The sequence below is a fragment of the Tursiops truncatus genome, chromosome 19 (assembly GCF_011762595.2).
Source record: "Tursiops truncatus isolate mTurTru1 chromosome 19, mTurTru1.mat.Y, whole genome shotgun sequence".
NCBI classification, from domain to species: domain Eukaryota; kingdom Metazoa; phylum Chordata; class Mammalia; order Artiodactyla; family Delphinidae; genus Tursiops; species Tursiops truncatus.
The window spans coordinates 12,971,525-12,992,094 of NC_047052.1; the positions used below are offsets into that span (position 1 = coordinate 12,971,525).

The 20,570-nt window shown below is 41.0% G+C and overlaps 1 protein-coding gene across 2 annotated transcripts in view; it reads left to right on the forward strand.

Annotated features, from left to right (window-relative positions):
• GLG1 (golgi glycoprotein 1) overlaps nucleotides 1–20,570 on the forward strand; it is a 143,838-nt gene that overhangs the window by 104,952 nt on the left and 18,316 nt on the right. For both annotated transcript variants that reach the window (XR_004523460.2, XM_033845718.2), the window contains exons 8-18: nucleotides 301–515; nucleotides 4,294–4,415; nucleotides 5,915–6,016; nucleotides 8,205–8,358; nucleotides 10,159–10,296; nucleotides 12,510–12,596; nucleotides 15,321–15,383; nucleotides 16,153–16,266; nucleotides 17,104–17,192; nucleotides 18,157–18,274; nucleotides 19,493–19,585. Coding sequence is in view for 1 of the 2 variants with exons in the window: in XM_033845718.2 (XP_033701609.1) it covers nucleotides 301–515; nucleotides 4,294–4,415; nucleotides 5,915–6,016; nucleotides 8,205–8,358; nucleotides 10,159–10,296; nucleotides 12,510–12,596; nucleotides 15,321–15,383; nucleotides 16,153–16,266; nucleotides 17,104–17,192; nucleotides 18,157–18,274; nucleotides 19,493–19,585 (1,295 nt within the window). In the remaining variant the exon portion in view is untranslated. The remainder of the gene's footprint in view (nucleotides 1–300; nucleotides 516–4,293; nucleotides 4,416–5,914; nucleotides 6,017–8,204; nucleotides 8,359–10,158; nucleotides 10,297–12,509; nucleotides 12,597–15,320; nucleotides 15,384–16,152; nucleotides 16,267–17,103; nucleotides 17,193–18,156; nucleotides 18,275–19,492; nucleotides 19,586–20,570) is intronic.

Consider the following 20,570-nt stretch of genomic DNA (forward strand, 5'->3'; position numbering starts at 1 on the left):
CTGGCTTTGAGTTTTACCCCAGTAGTTATCTTATTGATAAGACTTCTGTTGGCAAAACATACGCATTACTAGTTCAGTAGTATAAAATTCTGTATAAGGCAGAACACTGACAGGATAAACCCTAGTCTTTGGAGTATTAAACTCATTTTATGCTGATAAAGCTTTTGCTAAGTTCTCTGCTTTTCAGTCTAGATAATAGCATGACTGGTATATTCTAGGGAAAAACTTGTACTTTTAATATGTGGTAATATCCGATCCTGTAGCTCACCATCCATAATGTTGTGACTTAAATCCTAACAGGGCGGCAAGTGAGCAGTGAGTGCCAGGGCGAGATGTTAGATTACCGCCGCATGTTGATGGAAGACTTTTCTTTGAGCCCTGAGATCATCCTGAGCTGTCGGGGGGAGATTGAACACCACTGTTCTGGATTGCATCGAAAAGGGCGAACCCTGCATTGTCTGATGAAAGTGGTTCGGGGGGAGAAAGGGAACCTTGGAATGAACTGCCAGCAAGCGGTAAGGACAGATTTTCCGCTGCCGTTGTTAATGTTACAGTTTATCAGCCGAGGAGCCTCTTCCTGACGCTGTCCCAGCTCATTTATCTGGATCATTTGTGACATCACAGTGAACCTTAGGTATTAAGAACTAGACACAAAATACTGTTTCTTCAGGCATATCAGAGTAAAAACGTGGAATTTGCTGCAGAGCAGAAGTTTGAGCTCATAATAAATAAAAAGAGCTATACAGTAAACTTAAAGAAATAGATTAAATGCATTGTTTACTGGAGTGTTTAAAGAAGAGATATCTGGCTAGATTGTATTTACTAAGGCAAACCGGGTTCTGGGAAATCAGAAAAGGTCTTCCAGCAAAAGAGAATGTGCCTCTCCCACCACTTTTGATTGAGTTGAGGCTGAAAGAGAGCTGAAATGAATTGAAACTTTCTAAGATTCTCTTCGTGTTACTGATATGCAGCATGGCATGAATTCCTGGCCTGAAGGATCAAGAAAGCATGTCGTTTTCAAAATCCCACCATCTTTTCTTGTTCAACAAGGGCAGCTGTGCATGGGAGGGTCTGTCTTTCTCTACCGCCAAACTCTACAGTCAGTTCTGTAAACATAGTTGGAAAAAATTAGTGTGCTTTGCTTGAGAAGATAAAGTTGTTCTTGATTCAAGGTTTATAAACAGTTGAGTAACTATAGATCAGGTACATATTATAATTTAACAAAGTATTATAATAGATACAGTGCATCTGTTTCATTACCATTATCCATGTTTATTGCTTTTTACCGAATAAGAGTCTTTGAGCAATTTACAATACGAAATGTAACAGTGGCATCCTGTACAATGAATTCTGTGGTTTCCTATACCTTCCTTTAGGAAGCACAGAAGATAGAGTTTAGCCTTATACTCTAAATTAGAAGGTTGAGATTCTCTCCTAAGTGAAACTTCAGAAAACTGCAATTCATTAGTCTCTTATTTTTGTTGTTGGCATTTTTTATTAAAAACAGAATATTAATTGAATTTGATTTTCCTCCTAATCAGGTAAAATCATAATTTTACAGTCTGAAACACAAAATTTCCATAGAATTTTGACATGGAGTAAAATTTCATCTTAGCTTCTATTACTCACCCTGACCCAGAGTGGACAGTAACTTACACATCCCATAGTGGGGAAAATAGACAAATGTCGCCTCTTATCCAGAATACCAAGCCTAGCTAGAAGGAAGGCTTCTGGATATAGTTCCTCAGGAGCAGTCTTTGCTGGTGATTGTCCTGGGAAACTTCTGTGACAGTGTGTGTGCCTGGGCCCCAGACCAAGAACGAATCAAGACATTTCATCCTTAATGCAGCATGCAAAGGGGAGGGTGGTGGTCAGGACTAAACTTATATTTTTCCTGAGGCTACACTTTGTACTAAGGTGTACAGAAAAAAGAAATTAGTCTGATTTTGTTTGGAAGCATCTAGTTTACCTCCAGGGCTTTTTGAAATTTAGCTTGTTGAGAGAGAAATAAATAGCACCCACCTCATGCTTTGTGCCCAAAAGAAAAGTGCTTCCAAAGCTAGAGGTTAGCCTCAAAAGGTAAAATACGTGGTTCTGTCCACATTAAGTTTGGCTAAGTGGGCAAGAAACACTTCATTTTGTTTTTTATGGACCTGTGGTCTTTAGCCTTTGCTCACAAAAATTGAAGATAGGTGATCCAAAGGGAGAAAGTTTTCCTTAGTCATCTACTTCATTATCCATCCTCAGTCACATGGAGGAATGTTTTGTAATAATTTGCTTTTCAAAGTTTCTTTCCTTGATACAGTAGACTTCCATATTGGTCTGTGGTTGACCATTAATTTTCCCTTGTTCTCTGCTTGGTGGTGCTTTGATTTAGTGATCTCTCAATAAATAGTAAAGCGAATAAATAGTGAAGCATAAGAATAATTATTATCTTAATGAGTATATACTCTTCCAAACACACTGTGATCATGAACTTAAATTCTTTTCAGTTATGGCTGAACAAATCTGGGCCCAGTCTCACCTAGGCTGAGGAGACTGCTGTCTATTCTCTAGACTAATTGTTTGGAAGCATTTTCTCACGTTTTCCTAAGCAATCAGGGCAGGAATAGATGTATCATCATGTACTATTTCACGTACGTAGTGTTTATTTCCCACACCTCTGTCACTGGATTCCAGAGTAGCAGTGATCCCTTGAGCCTTTGACCTCCTAGAGTCTGTAGGGCATTCACTGTCTTCTTTTAGAACCTGCAGTCTGGTACATGCACGGAGAATTCTCAAAGTTTGCCTGTCAGTCATGGATATTTAACTAAGTTCTTAGAGAAACTTCCAGACTCCCATGATGCTTATAATGTCCCTCAGAAAAAGAAGTAAATATTTTGGTCTTTGTCAGCAAATTAAAATTCGTAGTCATTTGACAGTAGTAGTAATCTTCCTACTAACTAACCACTGCATTTTGAAGCTTCTCCAAATTGCACCGAGAATTGGTATAAGTTCCATCCCAGAATATTAGATATCTTTCATACTTCTCTCATCTTGATTGTTGACTTCTTTTAGGAGAGACAAAATTGGGTTTTTCTTTTGATCTTTGTTCTCTGATCAAGTGTGTGATGGGGTCAGTGCTTTCATATGAGCCTCTATAGGATTGTAGGTCAAACGTATGAGGATCAGACAAGGCTCCTACAGAGGCTAAATCAATGACACAAAAAGGGCTCCAATTCTTTAACTTGGAACAAAAGGAACCCCAACCAGAAGCACCGTAGTTTTCAGATTTGCTTTGTGTTATTTAAGATTCCCACCCCAAACACCATCTGCTGCCCATCTGTAGTAATAATGATCTTTTACATCTGTAAAATGCTTTGCAGCTTACACAACCTTCTATATATTATTCTTCCTTATAATTCTTTGCAGTTAAAGAAACTGGAACTTAGAGGTTAATCAACTTGCCTTTGTTCTCAAAGCTAGTATCTGGCAGAGACAGAACTATTAATAGAACTCAGGTTGTCTCATCCTTGATTTAGAGCTTTTTCATCTGTGCCCCGACTGCTTTCTCCTCAGACAGGAAAAAAGAATCTGAGGCACATCTTATCATGCTTTCACTTTATTCTATGACAGAGTGTGGACCGAGCAAAAGTAAATGTTAAAGAATATATCCTCATTTTCAACTGCATAGTGACAAGTATTTTTCTGTATTACTTGTAATGAACAAGCTCTGGTTCATCTCTTGGTTATATAAAAAATAGTTGAGGAAAAATAGGAAATTATAAATAATATTCTTGTTTTTTGTAATTGGTATTTCTTGCAACTGAAATCTCACATCTCTTTTTAATAAAGCAGAGTATACTTGTTTTATGCCATTGTCTTTGCAGCAAAATTCAAATTCTAGATTTTTAAGACCAAATTAGATCTCTAACTGGAAATGTCTTCTGTTTACTCTTCTCCACTCAACTCTGCCTTGGCACTGAGTGTCAGATTTAGTAATTTGATTAACAGATGTGAGGAAAGAGGCAGCTTTTATATTGTAAGGTCCTCTTGTTTTGCACACATCCAGGGATGGTTCAGACAGGTAGGCAAGCTATACCTACAATGAGTTAAACAGAAAAACTTGCAAAGTAGAGGAACTAGTTGGAAAGTATTTGACAAGAGCCGTTGAGCTTGGCCAGTGACAATTGTAGTACCTTGTTAAGAGTACATTGTGATATACCAGACTGAGAACTGATTGAAGACATGACGTTGCTCATCCTAGATGTATAAGTGACTTTCTTTCTTCCTTCTTAATTTTTCTTAATCCAGCTTCAAACACTGATTCAGGAGACTGACCCTGGTGCAGATTACCGCATTGATAGAGCTTTGAATGAAGCTTGTGAATCTGTAATACAGACAGCCTGCAAACACATAAGATCCGGAGACCCAATGTAGGTTATCTTACTTGTGGTATTGTATTGTATTTGGCAGTGCAGCATGGGGAATATATCCCCAAATGACTTTCAGACGGTTTAGCAACTTAACTGAAATTTTGTTAAGCAGGAACACATACCAGCTTTTGTTAAAACTAGTATTGGGATGGAGACTTGGGCTCTGCCTCATCCATGATGTAGAGAACCTAGACCCAGCATTGTGATGATGTGTGTTGACAGTGACTGAGCATATACAGTCCTAGACATTAGGTCACTGAATAATCCTACTTAATGGTCAAATAAAAATCGGAGAGAAAAACTCACAGGATAAAATGAAGCATGCTTTGGCTCTATACTTTTCATCCTATGTGTATATTGTCTCATATGCATTGGCAACTTGATAATTATTAGAGAGTAATTAATTATAATTGAAATAAAGCACAAAATGTGGTGGTTGGAGGGGGTAATCATGGACAAAATGAACTCTGAAGTTATATCCAAGATCTAGGAAAGCTGTAAAATGCTGTAATAAAGCATTTGAGTCTCATGTATTGGTTTTTTTCCATATGATGTGCAAACAGCTCTTAAAACCAGGTTGCAAGTAAGAACAGGTTTTCCATTCTGCAAAAATCTTTATAGCCTGCAGCTGGCCGTACCCAACTGTGTGAAACAAATGCAGTCCATGTTTCTCATCATTCTCCTGTGCATATACTCCAGATGTTCATGCTGTGGTAGGAGGTTAAAAAAAAGATCTTCTTCCTTGAAGCTCTTTGTATGGTTGGTGGAGGTAGACAAACACTCTTAAGACTGATTAAGACTATTTACCAATATGAAAATAACTGTGTCAACTATTAAGGGAGCAGGGGAGAGGGAGGAAGGAGGGAACTGCTACAGATTAAATAGATTTGAGATACTGTCAGTTAAATGCAGGTTATGGACCTTTTCTGGGTCCTGTTTTGAACAAATGTGAAAAGGCATGAGATAATTGGAAAAATTTGAAAGCTGACAGGATATTTCATGATATTAAGGATTTTTAGATTTACTTCTTTGGTGGATAATGGTATTATGTTTTCATATTATAGAGAAACATGCTGAAGTATAATATTTACAAATGAAATGATAGGGTATCTGGGATTTATTTCAAAATATTAGCAAGGAGGGTATAGGGTTAAAACAAACTTTGTCTTAAAGCTATGGGAAGGGAAGATGGATATTATATGATTCTCTACTTTTGTATGGTTGGAAGTTTCTCATAATAAACAGTTAAATATACAGCAGCTGCACACAGCTCTTGTGTAAGCTGAGTCCTAAGTGCTAAGTGGCTCTAAAGTTGATAGAAGGCATAAGCACTGTTAGGTTGAGTTAATTTGAGTGATTCTCAGGAAAGTAAGTCCCTGATTGCCCTAGGAAAATAGCTAAATGGCTTTTTCTACAGACCAAGCAATACTGGTGTGAGAGTTCTGAATCCATTGTCAGAACTTTCTCTAGTTACAATTTCACCCCTGTTTTATGCCCAGGATCCTCTCGTGCCTGATGGAACATTTATACACAGAAAAAATGGTGGAAGATTGTGAACACCGTCTCTTAGAGCTGCAATATTTCATCTCACGTGATTGGAAGTGAGTATTTTGTTTTGTTTGGTCGGGGGGTTTTTCTGGCCACGCGGCATGTGAGATCCTAGTTCCCTGACCAGGGATCGAACCTGTGCCCCCTGCATTGGAAGCGCAGAGGCTTAAGCACTGGAAGTGAGTATTTTGAAGCCATAGTAAGGTAAGCCTCAACCTGTTCTCCTGTGTAGTCACTATCCCTTGTATTTTTAAAAAATAATCAGTAGGGCTTCCCTGGTGGCGCAGTGGTTGAGAGTCTGCCTGCCGATGCAGGGGACACGGGTTCGTGCCCCAGTCCGGGAAGATCCCACATGCCGCGGAGCGGCTAGACCCGTGAGCCGTGGCCGCTGAGCCTGCATGGGCCGGAGCCTGTGCTCCGCAATGGGAGAGGCCACAACAGTGAGAGGCCCGCGTACCACAAAAAAATAATAATAATAATCAGTAGTAATTTGTTTTTGTTAAGTTGTGGGATAGCTGACACTCTAATCTCCAGAAAAATCTCTTTCTTGCTTTCAGAACAGTATCTAAAAGCAGAGACAGCCCCTGCAGGTCTATTCCCAAGTGGCCCCATTAACTACTACATTGAAAGTCAGGGTCCAGTGTTTCTGATACCACAAACGTCTATCTAGAAAGAACTTGGGCAGCGGTGGGGCAGCAGAAGCATCTTCAGATATGTCTCTTATAGTGATTTTTATTTTTATTGATTTGTCCTGGGTATGGGAGTTTGCTTTATTTCTTTTACTATTCAAAGTTATTGAATTTATTCTGTCTTAAGAAGCTCTTCTCGGTAAATGACAACTTGATTCTCTTTTCATCCTGTTAGCCAGAAAAAAGGGAGGAGGTAGATGAAATAGAAGTATATCTCTTATAGTCAGAATAACTGTTTATTGGCTGCAATCCCTCCCTCTTTCCATGTCTTATTTTCTCTTCCCACCTCCAGACCAGGCTGTTCCTCCTGCCTCCCAAGTTCAGCTGCTTCCTGATTGTTTTAAGCCACTGTACTTTGGTCATTAATTATTTTTCTGGTGATTAATATATGTTTTACCCCCATACTTTACTGGAAAAAGATTACTTGAAGACTCAGTGTGTCTATTTCTGTTTCCTCAAGTTAACTCTTGAAAAGACTTCAGAAACTTGGGTGGGAATTTCCCTGTGCTTACTCTAGCTATCTAAACCGAAATAACAGACTGTTTACTGAGTTTATTACCTTAAAAAAGTATGTTTTTTCCTCTCCTGTAATTCCTTCATCCATGATCAAAGGATGCTTTCCAATCTTTAAAGCTACTTAAATATTAGCCTTTTTCCTCCCATTAAGTAGCCCTCCCCCAAGGTTGATAGTATAATATAGACAGAGTGAAGTATCCATTGGTCTGATTTGGAGAGGCAGCAGGCTCGTCACCTAATCCACTGTCTCCAGAGTCAAAGTTAAATGTCAAGTTTTTTTAATTGATAAGCATGTTCAGGTAAACTAAAAATATAACTGCCTTACCTTGCATGGGAAAAAGAACTGGAACAGTTTTACTAGAAAAGAACTTGAGGAGGAGACGGTTTATGTTGTCCTTTCCTGATCTTAATGAACCTAGTATATCAGGTAAGATTGACTTTTACTCACAGAAAAAGTACTGAGTAAAAGTTGTGAATTGCCTGGTGATTGCTACAACCCTTGTCTCATTTCAGCTAGGGCATGTTAATGCTGAGTCTATTATTGTAATGTTGTGTGCCTTACATTGGGAAGATACCATCTTTTTTTTTTTTTTTTTGCGGTACGCGGGCCTCTCACTGTTGTGGCCTCTCCCGTTGCGGAGCACAGGCTCCGGACGCGCAGGCTCAGCGGCCATGGCTCACGGGCCCAGCCGCTCCGCGGCATGTGGAATCTTCCCGGACCGGGGCACGAACCCATGTCCCCTGCATCGGCAGGCGGACTCTCAACCACTGCGCCACCAGGGAAGCCCGCGAAGATACCATCTTTGAGGCAGAACTTAAATCTTCTATATTAAGGATTAACAAACTTCTACAGATTAACCACTGTGTGTTCATGAAGAACAAAATTCAGGAATGTACTTGTGCTCACCTGCCGTCTCCATTCCCCTAGAAGTGATTGTCAACGGGTACACAAACAAGCACCTTGCAGAAACCCTTAGCATGTCTTGGGAGGAAAGGTATAGTAAGAGTGGTTATCTCTTAACTCTTAACCTTATAGGCTGGACCCTGTCTTATACCGCAAATGCCAGGGAGATGCATCTCGTCTTTGCCACACCCACGGTTGGAATGAAACCAGTGAACTTATGCCTCCTGGAGCTGTGTTCTCATGCTTATACCGACATGCCTACCGCACTGAGGAACAGGGCAGGAGGGTATGCACTCAATATTGACTTCATTTCTTCCTGTCGTCATTCAATTCATTTGCTGTGAATTGTTGTGATTCCTATCATCCTAGGAAAACTTTGTTAGTATATCTGGCGAGGAGGGGTTGCTGCACTACTAGAAGCTTCTTCAGTGAGTGTACATAGAATTGTTCTACCAGCTTCCTTCCATCTGATTTTATGTTTTTAACGAAATGAGGGGACATTTCCAGTTTTTCTTAAAATTACCAAAATCTAAATCACAAGTAGACAAATGCCGCTACCCTAACTGTATTTAGCGTTAAAGATCCATTAGAAGCTCTTAGCCAAGGTGTAAATGGTTTTTAGGCTTCTGCCCTTGGCAGCAGAGCCCATAGTGCGTGTATTGGTGAGGCCCCTCAGACAGCACACGCGTTGGAGCTACACCCTCCACGCCCCACTCCCTTGGTATTTGTCTGCCCTGAGTACTGCCTCTTGTTGGGATGTTCGTGTCTGCTTGGCTCTCAGGTGACATTTGTTGCCTTCTGGTCCCATACTGACATGCTACTTGCTCTCCAGGGTGGCCTTTTTAAGCCTTCTGAGATACTCTATTGCATTTCAGCCCTGCATTTGTTACAGAAAATATAGATGGTACTATTTCACAGGCATGTTTGCAAATACCCCTTCTGAGCTTAATGCAAAAGTCTGACTGTTTAGGATTCGGAATGAGGAGACTCAGAAAGAAATGTCATACTTTAGTTACTGCAGTATTAACCCAGTTTTTATATTGCTACGTAAGAAAATATGGAAATTTGTTGTTACTTTTTTCTTCGTATAACGAGCCTGTCATTAATCACAGGAGCTCCTAAATCCTAGCGTCTTGGTAGTAACTATAGTAGGAGGTTCCTTGTCTTTGTAAATAAAGAAAGAGTTGGAATCTGGTATGCTGTCCTTTTAAAAAATAGGCTTCTTTTAAAAATCGAGGTTAAAGTCACATAACATAAAGTTAATCATTTTAGAAGGAAAAATTCGGTGGCATTTAGTACATTCACAAAGTTGTGCAACCACCACCTCTGTCTACTTCCAAAATATTTCCATGTCTCTGAAAGGAAACTCCTGTGCCGATTAAGCAGTTACTCTCTATACCCACCGTACCTCCCTCCAGATGTGTTGGCTCTTTTAGGAGGAGAGGCTGACTGTACCTGTCAATGACAGCTTTCTCACAACTCTCCCCAAAATATTAGTTTTAATATGTTTGACCCTCTGCTTAATTCTCATTAACTTATCTAGAAGAGTCGGGTTCTGACCTGAAGTAACTCTCACCTTGTTCCGAGTTTAGGTAAATTTGAACTCAGTTCTCCTCACCCAAGTGTTTATTCTCTCTTGAATCAGACCCAGTATTCCACTCTACATTCATAGAGTAGTGGCAAATTAATTTTCCTGAACAAAAACCTCTCTACCTCATCTGAACAAATCCAGTTCATTTTTTAATTGAAGTATAGTTGACCTACAATATTATATTAGTTTCAGGTGTACAGCATAGTGATTCAGTCCTAATTCACTTTTATCAGGATACTCTGAGAAAAGAATATTGTTTCATACAGTATATATATTAGAAAATGCCTAATGTATTTATAATCACATTCCTAGAGATACAGGTGTTTAGAAGCCTCATAGAACATTTAATTTTTATTCTGGAAGAGATTCGAGGCTTAAAGTTTGGTTCAAATAACTGTCAACTTATTTGTTATTTTCCTGACAATGGATTTGTTCTATCTGGTGTCTTTTGGTTTTGGTACCTTTGAAGTATTTTGCTTATTATTTCTCATGTAGCTCTCACGGGAATGCCGAGCTGAAGTCCAGAGGATCCTACACCAGCGTGCCATGGACGTTAAGCTGGATCCTGCCCTTCAGGATAAGTGCCTGATTGATCTGGGGAAATGGTGCAGTGAAAAAACAGAGACTGGACAGGTAGGTGACAAAGCTACCTATTTATGGTGCAGTAATAATAATAATGTTCACGATTAACATTTTATGTCGACTACAAACACTGTAAAATCCATCTCCATCAGCTTCACAGGTGTGTGATTTGTTATATTAGTCACTGTTCTTCCTATAAGAAATCCTGAGGAAAATGTTCTCTTTGGTCTCTATAACTGTACTTTTCCTAAGCAGTTAGTTTGTTTGAATGTTATGGTTATTATGGTTTGTAATTGATTGTTTTCCCTCTTTGTGCTGCCTCTTGAAAAGCCTCGAGCCAAAGATATGGCGTGCCTCTCGCAGGTGTATTAGATTTTGTGGTAGGCATTTTGTGTACTAACTTACTACTGGCTTCATTCCACTTTCCTTAACATATTTTCTTTTTCCTTTCTCTTTTTTACTCATTTTTAATTGATTTTATCTTGCCCTTCTTTTTTTTTCTTTTCTCATTTTTGTAAGCTACATTAGGTCCTTTTGAGGGAAGGCAGAGTATAAATATATACATCGATATGTGAATACTGATATGCATGAATAGTACGCTTGCCCTACGACAGTCCTAGAAGAGATGTAGAAATGGAATTATTTTTTCCATTTAGTAATTGATACACTTGAGGCTCAGAGAAATGAAGGGTATTGACTTAACTTACCTTGAGCTCAGGTCTAATCCTAGCCAGGCATTTGTTCCATTTTATTATAACCTCTCCGTACAGGAAAGTGTAGAAAAGGAGCAACCCCAAGAATTAATGTGCATGCTATAAATGGTTTCTTAGGATTTTGTGCCTAGTTAAAAAAAAAAAAAAAGATACGTTGTTGCATTCTAGCAAATTATGTGGGAAGGTATCTTGTCTTTTAGATCAAGGCAGAGGAACCATGCAGTGAGGAATAGCTACTTATTTAAAGGCCCATTAATACTAGAAGGAGGCATGAACGGTTCCATTTGTACCACTCCAAAACACCCTCTGGGATTAAACTAATGAAAGTCACATGTGCAGGAATTGGACATTTTTTAAAAGCAACATGATGCCTGCTCAGATCTGTTGGGCCTGGGAATATCATTTTCAGCAGTCTGTTTCCTGGGCCTGCTACAGTTCTGTCGAGTTTATTGTTAGGAAATGCCATATAGTTTAGCTTGCTGTTGCCTCTGTCTAATGAAACAAGGGATGTAGTCATATGGAATCCCATGAAACAGTTTCCTTTCATACGCCCTGTAAAGTAACAGTGAGAAAGCTGCACTACATTACAGCCCATCCCTGTGAAGCTAACTTAGGAAAGGAGTCCATGAGTGGAATTTTTCCCTTAGCTATTTATCTCCTCCCAAAAGTTGTATGCATTTTCCTTTAGGGTCCCCACCCCCCATTCCCTTTCTGGCTCTTGTATAATTCCCACAATCCTTCTCCTCGCTTCCCATTCTAATTCTGAAACAGAGATTCTTGCAGAATAGTCAGTAAGTTAAACTTGATCCTTTAACAGAGCCCTTTGCTGAGAAATAGCTGTTCGTGTTCTTTGGGAAAGTAAGCTAATGTAAAACTTAAAACCTCTAAGTCCCTAAAAGGAATAGCAATAGACTGATGTTACAAGGTAACTCCAGCTCAGTTTCCAAAGCCCAGGTAAGATAGCTTTTAGATACTCAAACCCTAGTGTGCTCACTTGTTTTACAGTTACCCTCAGAGGATCCTTTTATGTGGGTTAGGGTTAGAATCCCAGATTTGATTTGCAGGAGCTATCAGCTCTCTACTGTGTTTCAGACCCTGAAACTGGGTCCCAACTTACTTGCCCACGAAGAGTCGTAGAACGTGCCGTGTCTTTCACTGTGAATATTTTGTCCAACGATAATTATCAAAATGCAGATTAGCAAGGTGTTGACGGAATGGAGTAAAGGCCTGATGAGATTTTTAGACTCTGAGGACACCTGAACATTGATTCTTGTTGGACTTATCAGTTTGGCCTTCTGGAGGATTTGCATGGCGGTTGTACCCCCTTGACCCTCTTAACCACCCTGATACATCAAATAATCATCTTTTCGATGATTATTTGATGAATCCCAGTTTGGGGACTCAAATAAAGCTCTAGCATTCTGTTCAGTGAAGTTGTTTAAAAGAAAAGAAAAGCAAGACCACTGAAAAGGAGGTGGACACTGGTGTCTCATCTACCCTTGACTATTTATATAACTGACAGGTGCTAAGAGAGTGCCTTTTCATTTGCAGGAGCTTGAATGCCTCCAGGATCATCTTGATGACTTGGCTGTAGAGTGCAGAGATATAGTCGGCAACCTCACCGAGTTAGAATCCGAGGTAAGCAGTTTGCAGCTCATGGAAGGAGAGTGCCCTGTCGGCAGCTTTTCTTTTCTTCTTAGTTCTTTCGTTTCAAGACTCTTGAGAATTCAGATTCCCTGTAGAACAAAAGAAACCTTGTCAGATTCTCTGTTTGCTTTTTAAAGATGAATATCATGATGCTTCTTGAACCCCTTTCCTCATTTCTGTAGCTAAACACTGCATTTAGCCCTTCGGTTTTCTTCATAAATTAGAATTATCACAGTGACAAGACCAATCTTTTTTCCCCCTTTAAGAAAAGATAACAGCTATACTTCACATCCCTTAATCACATTCAAGAATAGTCCAAGCATTCCTATTCTGTCATCCTTAGCTTTTTCAATTAGGTCATTTGGTAATGTCTTTTTGTTTCGTTTTTTTAACTTATTTATTTATTTTTGGCTGCTTTGGGTCTTCTTTGCTGCATGTGGGCTTTCTCTAGTTGAGGCACGCAGGGGCTACTCTTGGTTGTGTCGCGCAGGCTTCACATTGTGGTGGCTTCTCTTGTTGTGGAGCACGGGCTCTAGGCGTGCGGGCTCAGTAGTTGTGGCTCACGGGATTAGTTGCTCCGCGGCATGTGGGATCTTCCCCGACCATGGATCGAACCCGTGTTCCCCCCCATTGGCAGGCGGATTCTTAACCACTGTGCCACCAGGGAAGTCCCCATTTGGTAATGTTTGTGTGTGCACTGAAATAAAATAAAAGCCTGAGATTTGCAGTAAAACATGGAAGATTGAATATTATTGCATGTTTATACCTGTTCCATCCTAAAACTCACTAAAGTACAAAAAATGAGATTAAAAAGAAACCTCATAAACATAGGCATACTATTTGAAATATAGAGAGTATTGGGGGGGTGGCAGTTAAAATGTGAAAATTGTCTTGTAGGGCCAGAAATCAGGGAAACAGTGAATGGCTATTTTTTTTTTATGTAAACCTTTTAGAACTATTTAAGTTGTCAAAATTGGCAATACATAAAATTACATTTCTTAGGGTCTTTATTTTCTTTCTGTTTTTCAAAAATGCATTGTCTTCTTTTATCTTGTGTCATCTCCTGTCTCATTCTCATTGTCCTTGTGGGCTGATGAGGATGTTCTGGGGTGTGTAACTCTTTTTTTTTTGTGGTGTGCGGGCCTCTCACTGTCGTGGCCTCTCCCGCCGCGGAGCACAGGCTCCGGACGCGCGGGCCTAGTGGCCATGGCTCACGGGCCCAGCCGCTCCGTGGCATGTGGGATCTTCCTGGGCCTGGGCACAAACCCGTGTCCCCCGCATCGGCAGGCGGCCTCTCAACCACTGCGCCACCAGGGAAGCCCCTGGGGTGTGTAACTCTTTAAAGGAAGATGTTATTTCAGCAGCTAATGCTGCACAGCAGTTAACTCTGCTTGAAGGCAGTTAGCGTGTGTTCCCGAGAGGTAGTAGTTTGTCATCTGGTTCGAGGACAGAATGATAGATGTCAGTTACTCCTGTTTTCATTTTGAACTGCTTAGCTTTGGAGAAAAATTCCAAAGGCTTTACGTACTCTAATATTATTTTTATTTTTTTTTTTATTTTATTTTTTATTGGGGTAGAGTTGTTTATACTCTAATATTATTTTTGAATGTTTTTTTCTACCCACAGTTCTTACTTCTGTCTTCTCTCTTGCTCAAGCACGAGGGGAATCTGCCTCTAGAAAACTTGCCTTTCAAAGTATAATGAAGGAGCGTTAGAGGAGTAGCGTAGAACTGCTGTTCTGTCTGTGCTGGGGCTATCTAACCGAAATACTGGAAGAGTTTCCAAATGTACATATTGGACTATTTACCCATCAGATGATACTGATTCAGAGAAAGAAACTGCTCCTCCCCCACCCCTGGCTCTTTCTAAAGCAGAATTACTGATATTTTAGCTGGAGAGGGTGTGGAGAAAAGGGAACCCTTTTGCACTGTTGGTGGGAATGTAAATTGATACAGCCACTATGGAGGTTCCTTAAAAAACTACAAATAGAACTACCATATGACCCAGCAATCCCACTACTGGGCATATACCCTGAGAAAACCATAATTCAAAAGGAGTCATGTACCAAAATGTTCATTGCGGCTCTATTTACAATAGCCAGGACATGGAAGCAACCTAAGTGTCCATCGACAGATGAAAGGATAAAGAAGATGTGGCACATATATACAATGGAATATTACTCAGCCAGAAAAAGAAATGAAATTGAGTTACTTGTAGTGAGGCGGATGGACCTAGAGTCTGTCATACAGAGTGAAATAAGTTAGAAAGAGAAAAACAAATACCGTATGCTAACACATATATAGAGAATCTAAGGGGAAAAAAAAAGGTCATGAAGAACCTAGGGGCAAGACGGGAATAAAGACACAGACCTACTAGAGAATGGACTTGAGGATATGGGGAGGGGGAAGGGTAAGCTGTGACAAAGTGAGAGAGTGGCATGGATATATATACACTACCAAATGTAAAATAGATAGCTAGTGGAAAGCAGCCGCATAGCACAGGGAGATCAGCTCAGTGCTTTGTGACCACCTAGAGGGGTGGGATAGGGAGGGTGGGAGGGAGGGAGACGCAAGAGGGAGGAGATACGGGAACATATGTATATGTATAACTGATTCACTTCGTTATAAAGCAGAAACTAACACACCATTGTAAAGCAATTATACTCCAATAAAGATGTTAAAAAAAAAGAATTACTGATCTTTTAATCTTCTGCAGGATATTCAAATAGAAGCCTTGCTGATGAGAGCCTGCGAGCCCATAATTCAGAACTTTTGCCACGTAAGTGACGTCTAGAGGAACAAGGGTTAGAAACAGAACCAGTTTCTCTGGGGCTCTGGCCCCCACGTGTATTGAACTCATCTCTGTCTTCAGCTCACATTGCTCCTAAGTGATAACCAACTTTCACCAGTTAAAGTTGAAAATGCAAACATCAAGAGGGGCCACCGTCCTGGGAAACTATTTGCTTACCCCTCGTAGGTAACCAGATCGTTGGTTAACAGCACTTGCTGAGATGCCGTCTGTAAGGAAAGAGGGGAGGGGGAAGCCCCATTTGTAGGGCTGAATTGCTTCTGATAACATACAGCCGGGATTTGTTAACAATAATGTGGCTTCCCCTTCCAGCTCTCTCCTTGTACCTGATGTTGAGGGAATTCCGTTACTTTATTACTTTTAGTCACTTACTGAACTACCTAAATTGTGGGAGTGAAGCACACCCAGTAACCCTAAGGATCTGACCATCAGCAGACAATGTTAGATGTTATCCCTAAAGCCAGCTGCCGGCATCATATAAGGAAAAGAGTTAAGAGACCTGCATAGTACATGTTCTTGTTGGAGCTTCACGCAGTGAGGGCAACTTGCTGCGTAAATTTTATTCCCCTGAGTGTTGATCCTTTGTAATGTCTCAGACTTACTTTGACATAATTTGTGATGTGTCTTATTTGTAAAGGCTCTAGAATCGATCTCGTTTGCATTTTTTGTATGGGCTGGGGTGCAGGCTTTGTTCATTAACAGTTACAAATGAAGGGTAAATGTGCACTGCCTTCCCCAGGATGTAGCAGATAACCAGATAGACTCTGGAGACTTGATGGAGTGTCTCATACAGAACAAACACCAGAAGGATATGAATGAGAAGTGCGCCATCGGAGTCACCCACTTCCAGCTGGTCAGTAACACCTGGCACATCCTTCTCGTCTTGACTGCTTGGATGGTTACTGAATCCCTTCCTCTTTCAGAACATCAGGGCACCTCTTCTGTGAAAAATCATTTTTTCCAAATATCTGTTCAGTGCAGCAGCCCAAGTGTGTATCAGTACACTAGAATCTAAGCTTTTTTTTTCTTTTAAATCATACTACCCAGGTCTGGCATTTGAATAAGAAGGTTAAACCATAGTCTTCGTAGTTACCACATGTCTAAAGGAAGTATTTCTGATAAAGCAAGCACTTCCTTCCTAGAAGGGTGAAATCCAGTCATCTATGTAAAATTGACCTCTTCTTGGGGCACCTAGCCTCCCTGACTGCCATCCCCAAATGGTACTGAGGGCCTCTGGACTGTGGGCACTGGGAGACAGGGGAGAACAGACAAACCCTGCTGTTGTTGACTTGTTTACATTCTTGTGAAAGAAAGATGCAAAGGTACATTTACAAATATATAGTTTCAGGTGAGCCTGTGAGGAAAAATAAAGCAGTGTAAGGCCTGCAGGGTGATGGAGAAAAAGGGACTTGAGAAGGAGGTGTTTGAATAGAAGCGTCAAGAAAAGTGAGGGAGCAAACCATGGGAAGATCTGGGGGAAGAGTCACAGCCTGTGTGTGACTGGAAGCTGGTGTACGCGGAGCAAAAGGTGCCGTGGGCAGCTTAGCAGGTCATGAAGTCTGACGAGACAGAGTTGCGCAGGCGTGAAAAGCTAGCTGCTGCAAACGGTATATGAATACACTTACACCCAGCGCCGCTGATGAGACCTCGTCACAGAGCTTCTGATTTTCTTTTCCATCATCTTTTTTAGGTGCAGATGAAGGATTTTCGGTTCTCTTACAAGTTTAAAATGGCCTGCAAGGAGGACGTGTTGAAACTTTGTCCCAACATAAAGAAGAAGTATGTAGCTTTTAATTGATTCGTTCTGCTTCCCTAAAGTCCCTCTTAGCTACTGAATGAGTATCCAGGATGTCAGATGGCCTGCTGCTCTCTGACAGGATTAGGCCTGCAGGCCTCCTACACCCTCCTTTGGTAGTATGGCCAAACACTTGGATTGTCTAGACATATCCTCTTTATAGCAGCCTGGAGCCACACCTGGTGGTGGTAGTTCTGATATGGAGAGCCTGTGTCCTAAAGGAGCATTTTTAATTTTTCCAGGTTCAGGCTATCTAACTGATGAAGCACATACAGATTGTGTACTTAGAGGAGCACGTTGCAGTGTGAATAAGATGTTAACTGATTTCCTCCGAACGTCATTCCATTGTGTCATCTCTTCAGGGAAGCAGCAGAAGCTTTCACTGAGTTAGAGATGTAGTAAAGAAACAAAAGCTGTATTCATTTAAGAATTAGGTGTTAATGAGGAGAGTGATGAGCTTTTATAGCATGGCTGCCCAGATTCTTCCATGCTGCTCTTTGCAAAGGTGCATTTCTAGAACACAGTTCCCCTCATAGAAACCAAGTTCCCGTGTTTGCTTAGATTTCTGTACTTTTCAGGAATGATTTTCTCAGTATATCAAAGACACTGTCCAGAGTTAAGAGTAGAGTAGCATTCCTCTCTGGTCACATGTTTTCATCAAAACAAGTGTTAAACTGTCCTTGCACACATGTTCCCTCTCTGGCCTCCCCACCAGCCAGGAATGTTGTCAGCATTTGAGCTGTGGCCCAACTTTTATGACATATACAGACAAATTGCTGCTTTTAGCTCTCTGAAAACACAGTGAGACTTACAGGAAAGGCATTCAAAAACATGGTAAAGGGGTTCCTGGGTTCTGGGGGGATGGTGTGGCCCCTGCCCCAGCCCAGTGCTCGGCCATCTGCCTTTGTGTGGCTCCAGCCAGTCTCAGGCCTCTTCTTTCCTTGGCAGGGTGGACGTGGTGATCTGCCTAAGCACCACCGTGCGCAACGACACTCTCCAGGAAGCCAAGGAACACAGGGTGTCCCTGAAGTGCCGCAAGCAGCTGCGGGTGGAGGAGCTGGAGATGGTAACGCTGCAGAGCACAACCTCTGGTCCAGAAACCACAGGGCAGGGCTTAGAGAGTTAGGTGAAGGGTGAGGGCAAACTGAAAGATTTCAGCCACAAGCGTGATGGTTAAGACTTGGAGCTGCGTGCTAAAATTTTACCATAGGACGGCTTCTTGTTTCCCTTTTTTTCAAGGATAAAGTATTTTTTACCACACATAACTGGAAGTCCAGCTGTAAGACAGGCTGTAAGCATGTGATGTAGTCATTGCATCAATAATGTCCTCGAGGATCGAGGGTCTCTCCCTCTCCAGTCTGCTGCCTTGGACACCAGCTTCATTGTTAAGGCTGGTTTCCCTCATGGCCGCACAATGGCTGCCTGCAACAACTGGGCCACCCGTTGCAATATTCATCTCCAGCAGGAAAATAGAAACAAGAGAAAACTGCCCCCAGCCTGAAATAAAGGTCCTTCTCCTCAATTTGATTGTGTCAGTTTGAGATCTGTGCCCCGTCCCCCGTCAGGGGATGCAATCACTGATGAGCTTACTGATAATCAAGGGGAGGTGGATGTTGGGAAGCCACCCACAGTGTGCACTATGAGGGGACACTACTTTTCACTTTACTTTTGAGGATAAGCCTAAGCCACATAAGACGGCTAAAAATATATTTTAATATGTTTTGTATTGTGAATCATACTTACTTCACCTCAGTCTAAGCAAAAACTAGTAATGGGCACCAGGTATTAGTAATATCCCCAAAGTTGCAGTACGAGATTTTCATATACAGAGGTAGTGATTCTGTGGTAATTATATTTAAGTGGAACTGGCCTAAACATACTTCTATAATAGGAACTTTGGGTCCTCAGATTTGAACCTGGCTCTTTCAGTAACATGATAATAATAATAAAAGTAGAGTCCTACATCTGTATAATGGTTTTAGCTTTCAAAGTGGTTTCCACATCATGCTATCTTATTTCATCGCACAGCAGTCCTGTGAAGGGGTCAGAGTAGATGGTAGCATTTCATTTTGCAAACAAAGGCCAAGGCCTTGTAGCTAGGTAGTGGCAGAACTGAAACTCAATCCTACTTCTCCGTTTACTGCAGTGACCACACTGCTGCCACTTAGCTGTGTAGAAGTTATGGCCACCAGACAAGATCCAATCAACAAATAAATATGTAGAACATTTGATCTCTCCAGCTTAGAGTAAGCTCACTTTTCCATGCCGGTTCCCCCTCATACAGACAGAGGACATCCGTCTGGAACCAGATCTGTATGAAGCCTGCAAGAGTGACATCAAGAACCACTGTTCCACTGTGCAGTATGGCAATGCTCAGGTAACTTTTTGTTTTTATTTTTTAATTGTAAAGGTAACGTGAAGGTACCTTTTTAATAATTAATTCAGTGCTGGTGAGATAGGCCCCATCACATCCTATCCAGCCTGATCATCCCTTCTTAAGGTACACCAGGCTGCATTTCCCAGACAGACTACTTTTGCTCACCTTCATTCCTCTTTGTCACCTATTCATTCTCTTCCCTCTTTCAGGTTACCTTGTCCTCCTCCACCTTGTCTGCCTAGTAAACTCCTAATTATCCTTCAAATGCCTCCTCCTCTCTATAGCTTTCCCAACACTCTGCACCTCCAAAATTAATTATTCCCTCATACGATCCCATTGCACAGAAGTTCTTAACTAGAGGTCACGTAAGAACCATCATGGGAGGTTTTCTTACCCTAATTCACAGAACAGGGCCCTACCCAGAATCATCAGGAATGAAATGCAATCAAGTGGTTTTTTGTTTTTGTTTTTAATGTTCTTCCATTGACTCATCTACCTCTTCTAGTTCAGGGCATTGCCAGGTACTTTAGCCTTTGAGATAGTGGCTTCGTTGTCTTCTAGTATCTGCTGTTGGTGATGCAAAGTCTGATGTCAATCTGATTCTTATTTCTGTGTAGTTAATCTACCTCTGAGTTTTCTCTTTATCTTTAATGATCTGTAATTTCACTGTGATATAGTTAGATATGGTTTTTGTTTTCATTATCCTGGTTGGCTCATTCAGTCTCAGAATTCATGTCTTACTTCAGTTCTAGGAAATTCTCAAACCTTTCAAATATTGCGTTCCTTTTCCTTCCTTCTGGAACTCCTGTTAGACACTTGGAGCATCTGCATCTGTCCTCCATGTCTCTCAATTTTTCTTTTATGCTTTTCATTTCTTCATCTCTCTGTACTACACTGAGGTAATTTTTCAGTTGTTTCCCAGCTTCATAATTTATCCTTTAGCACTTTCCATCCTGCTCTTTAGAGAGACTACCAGTTGGGTTTT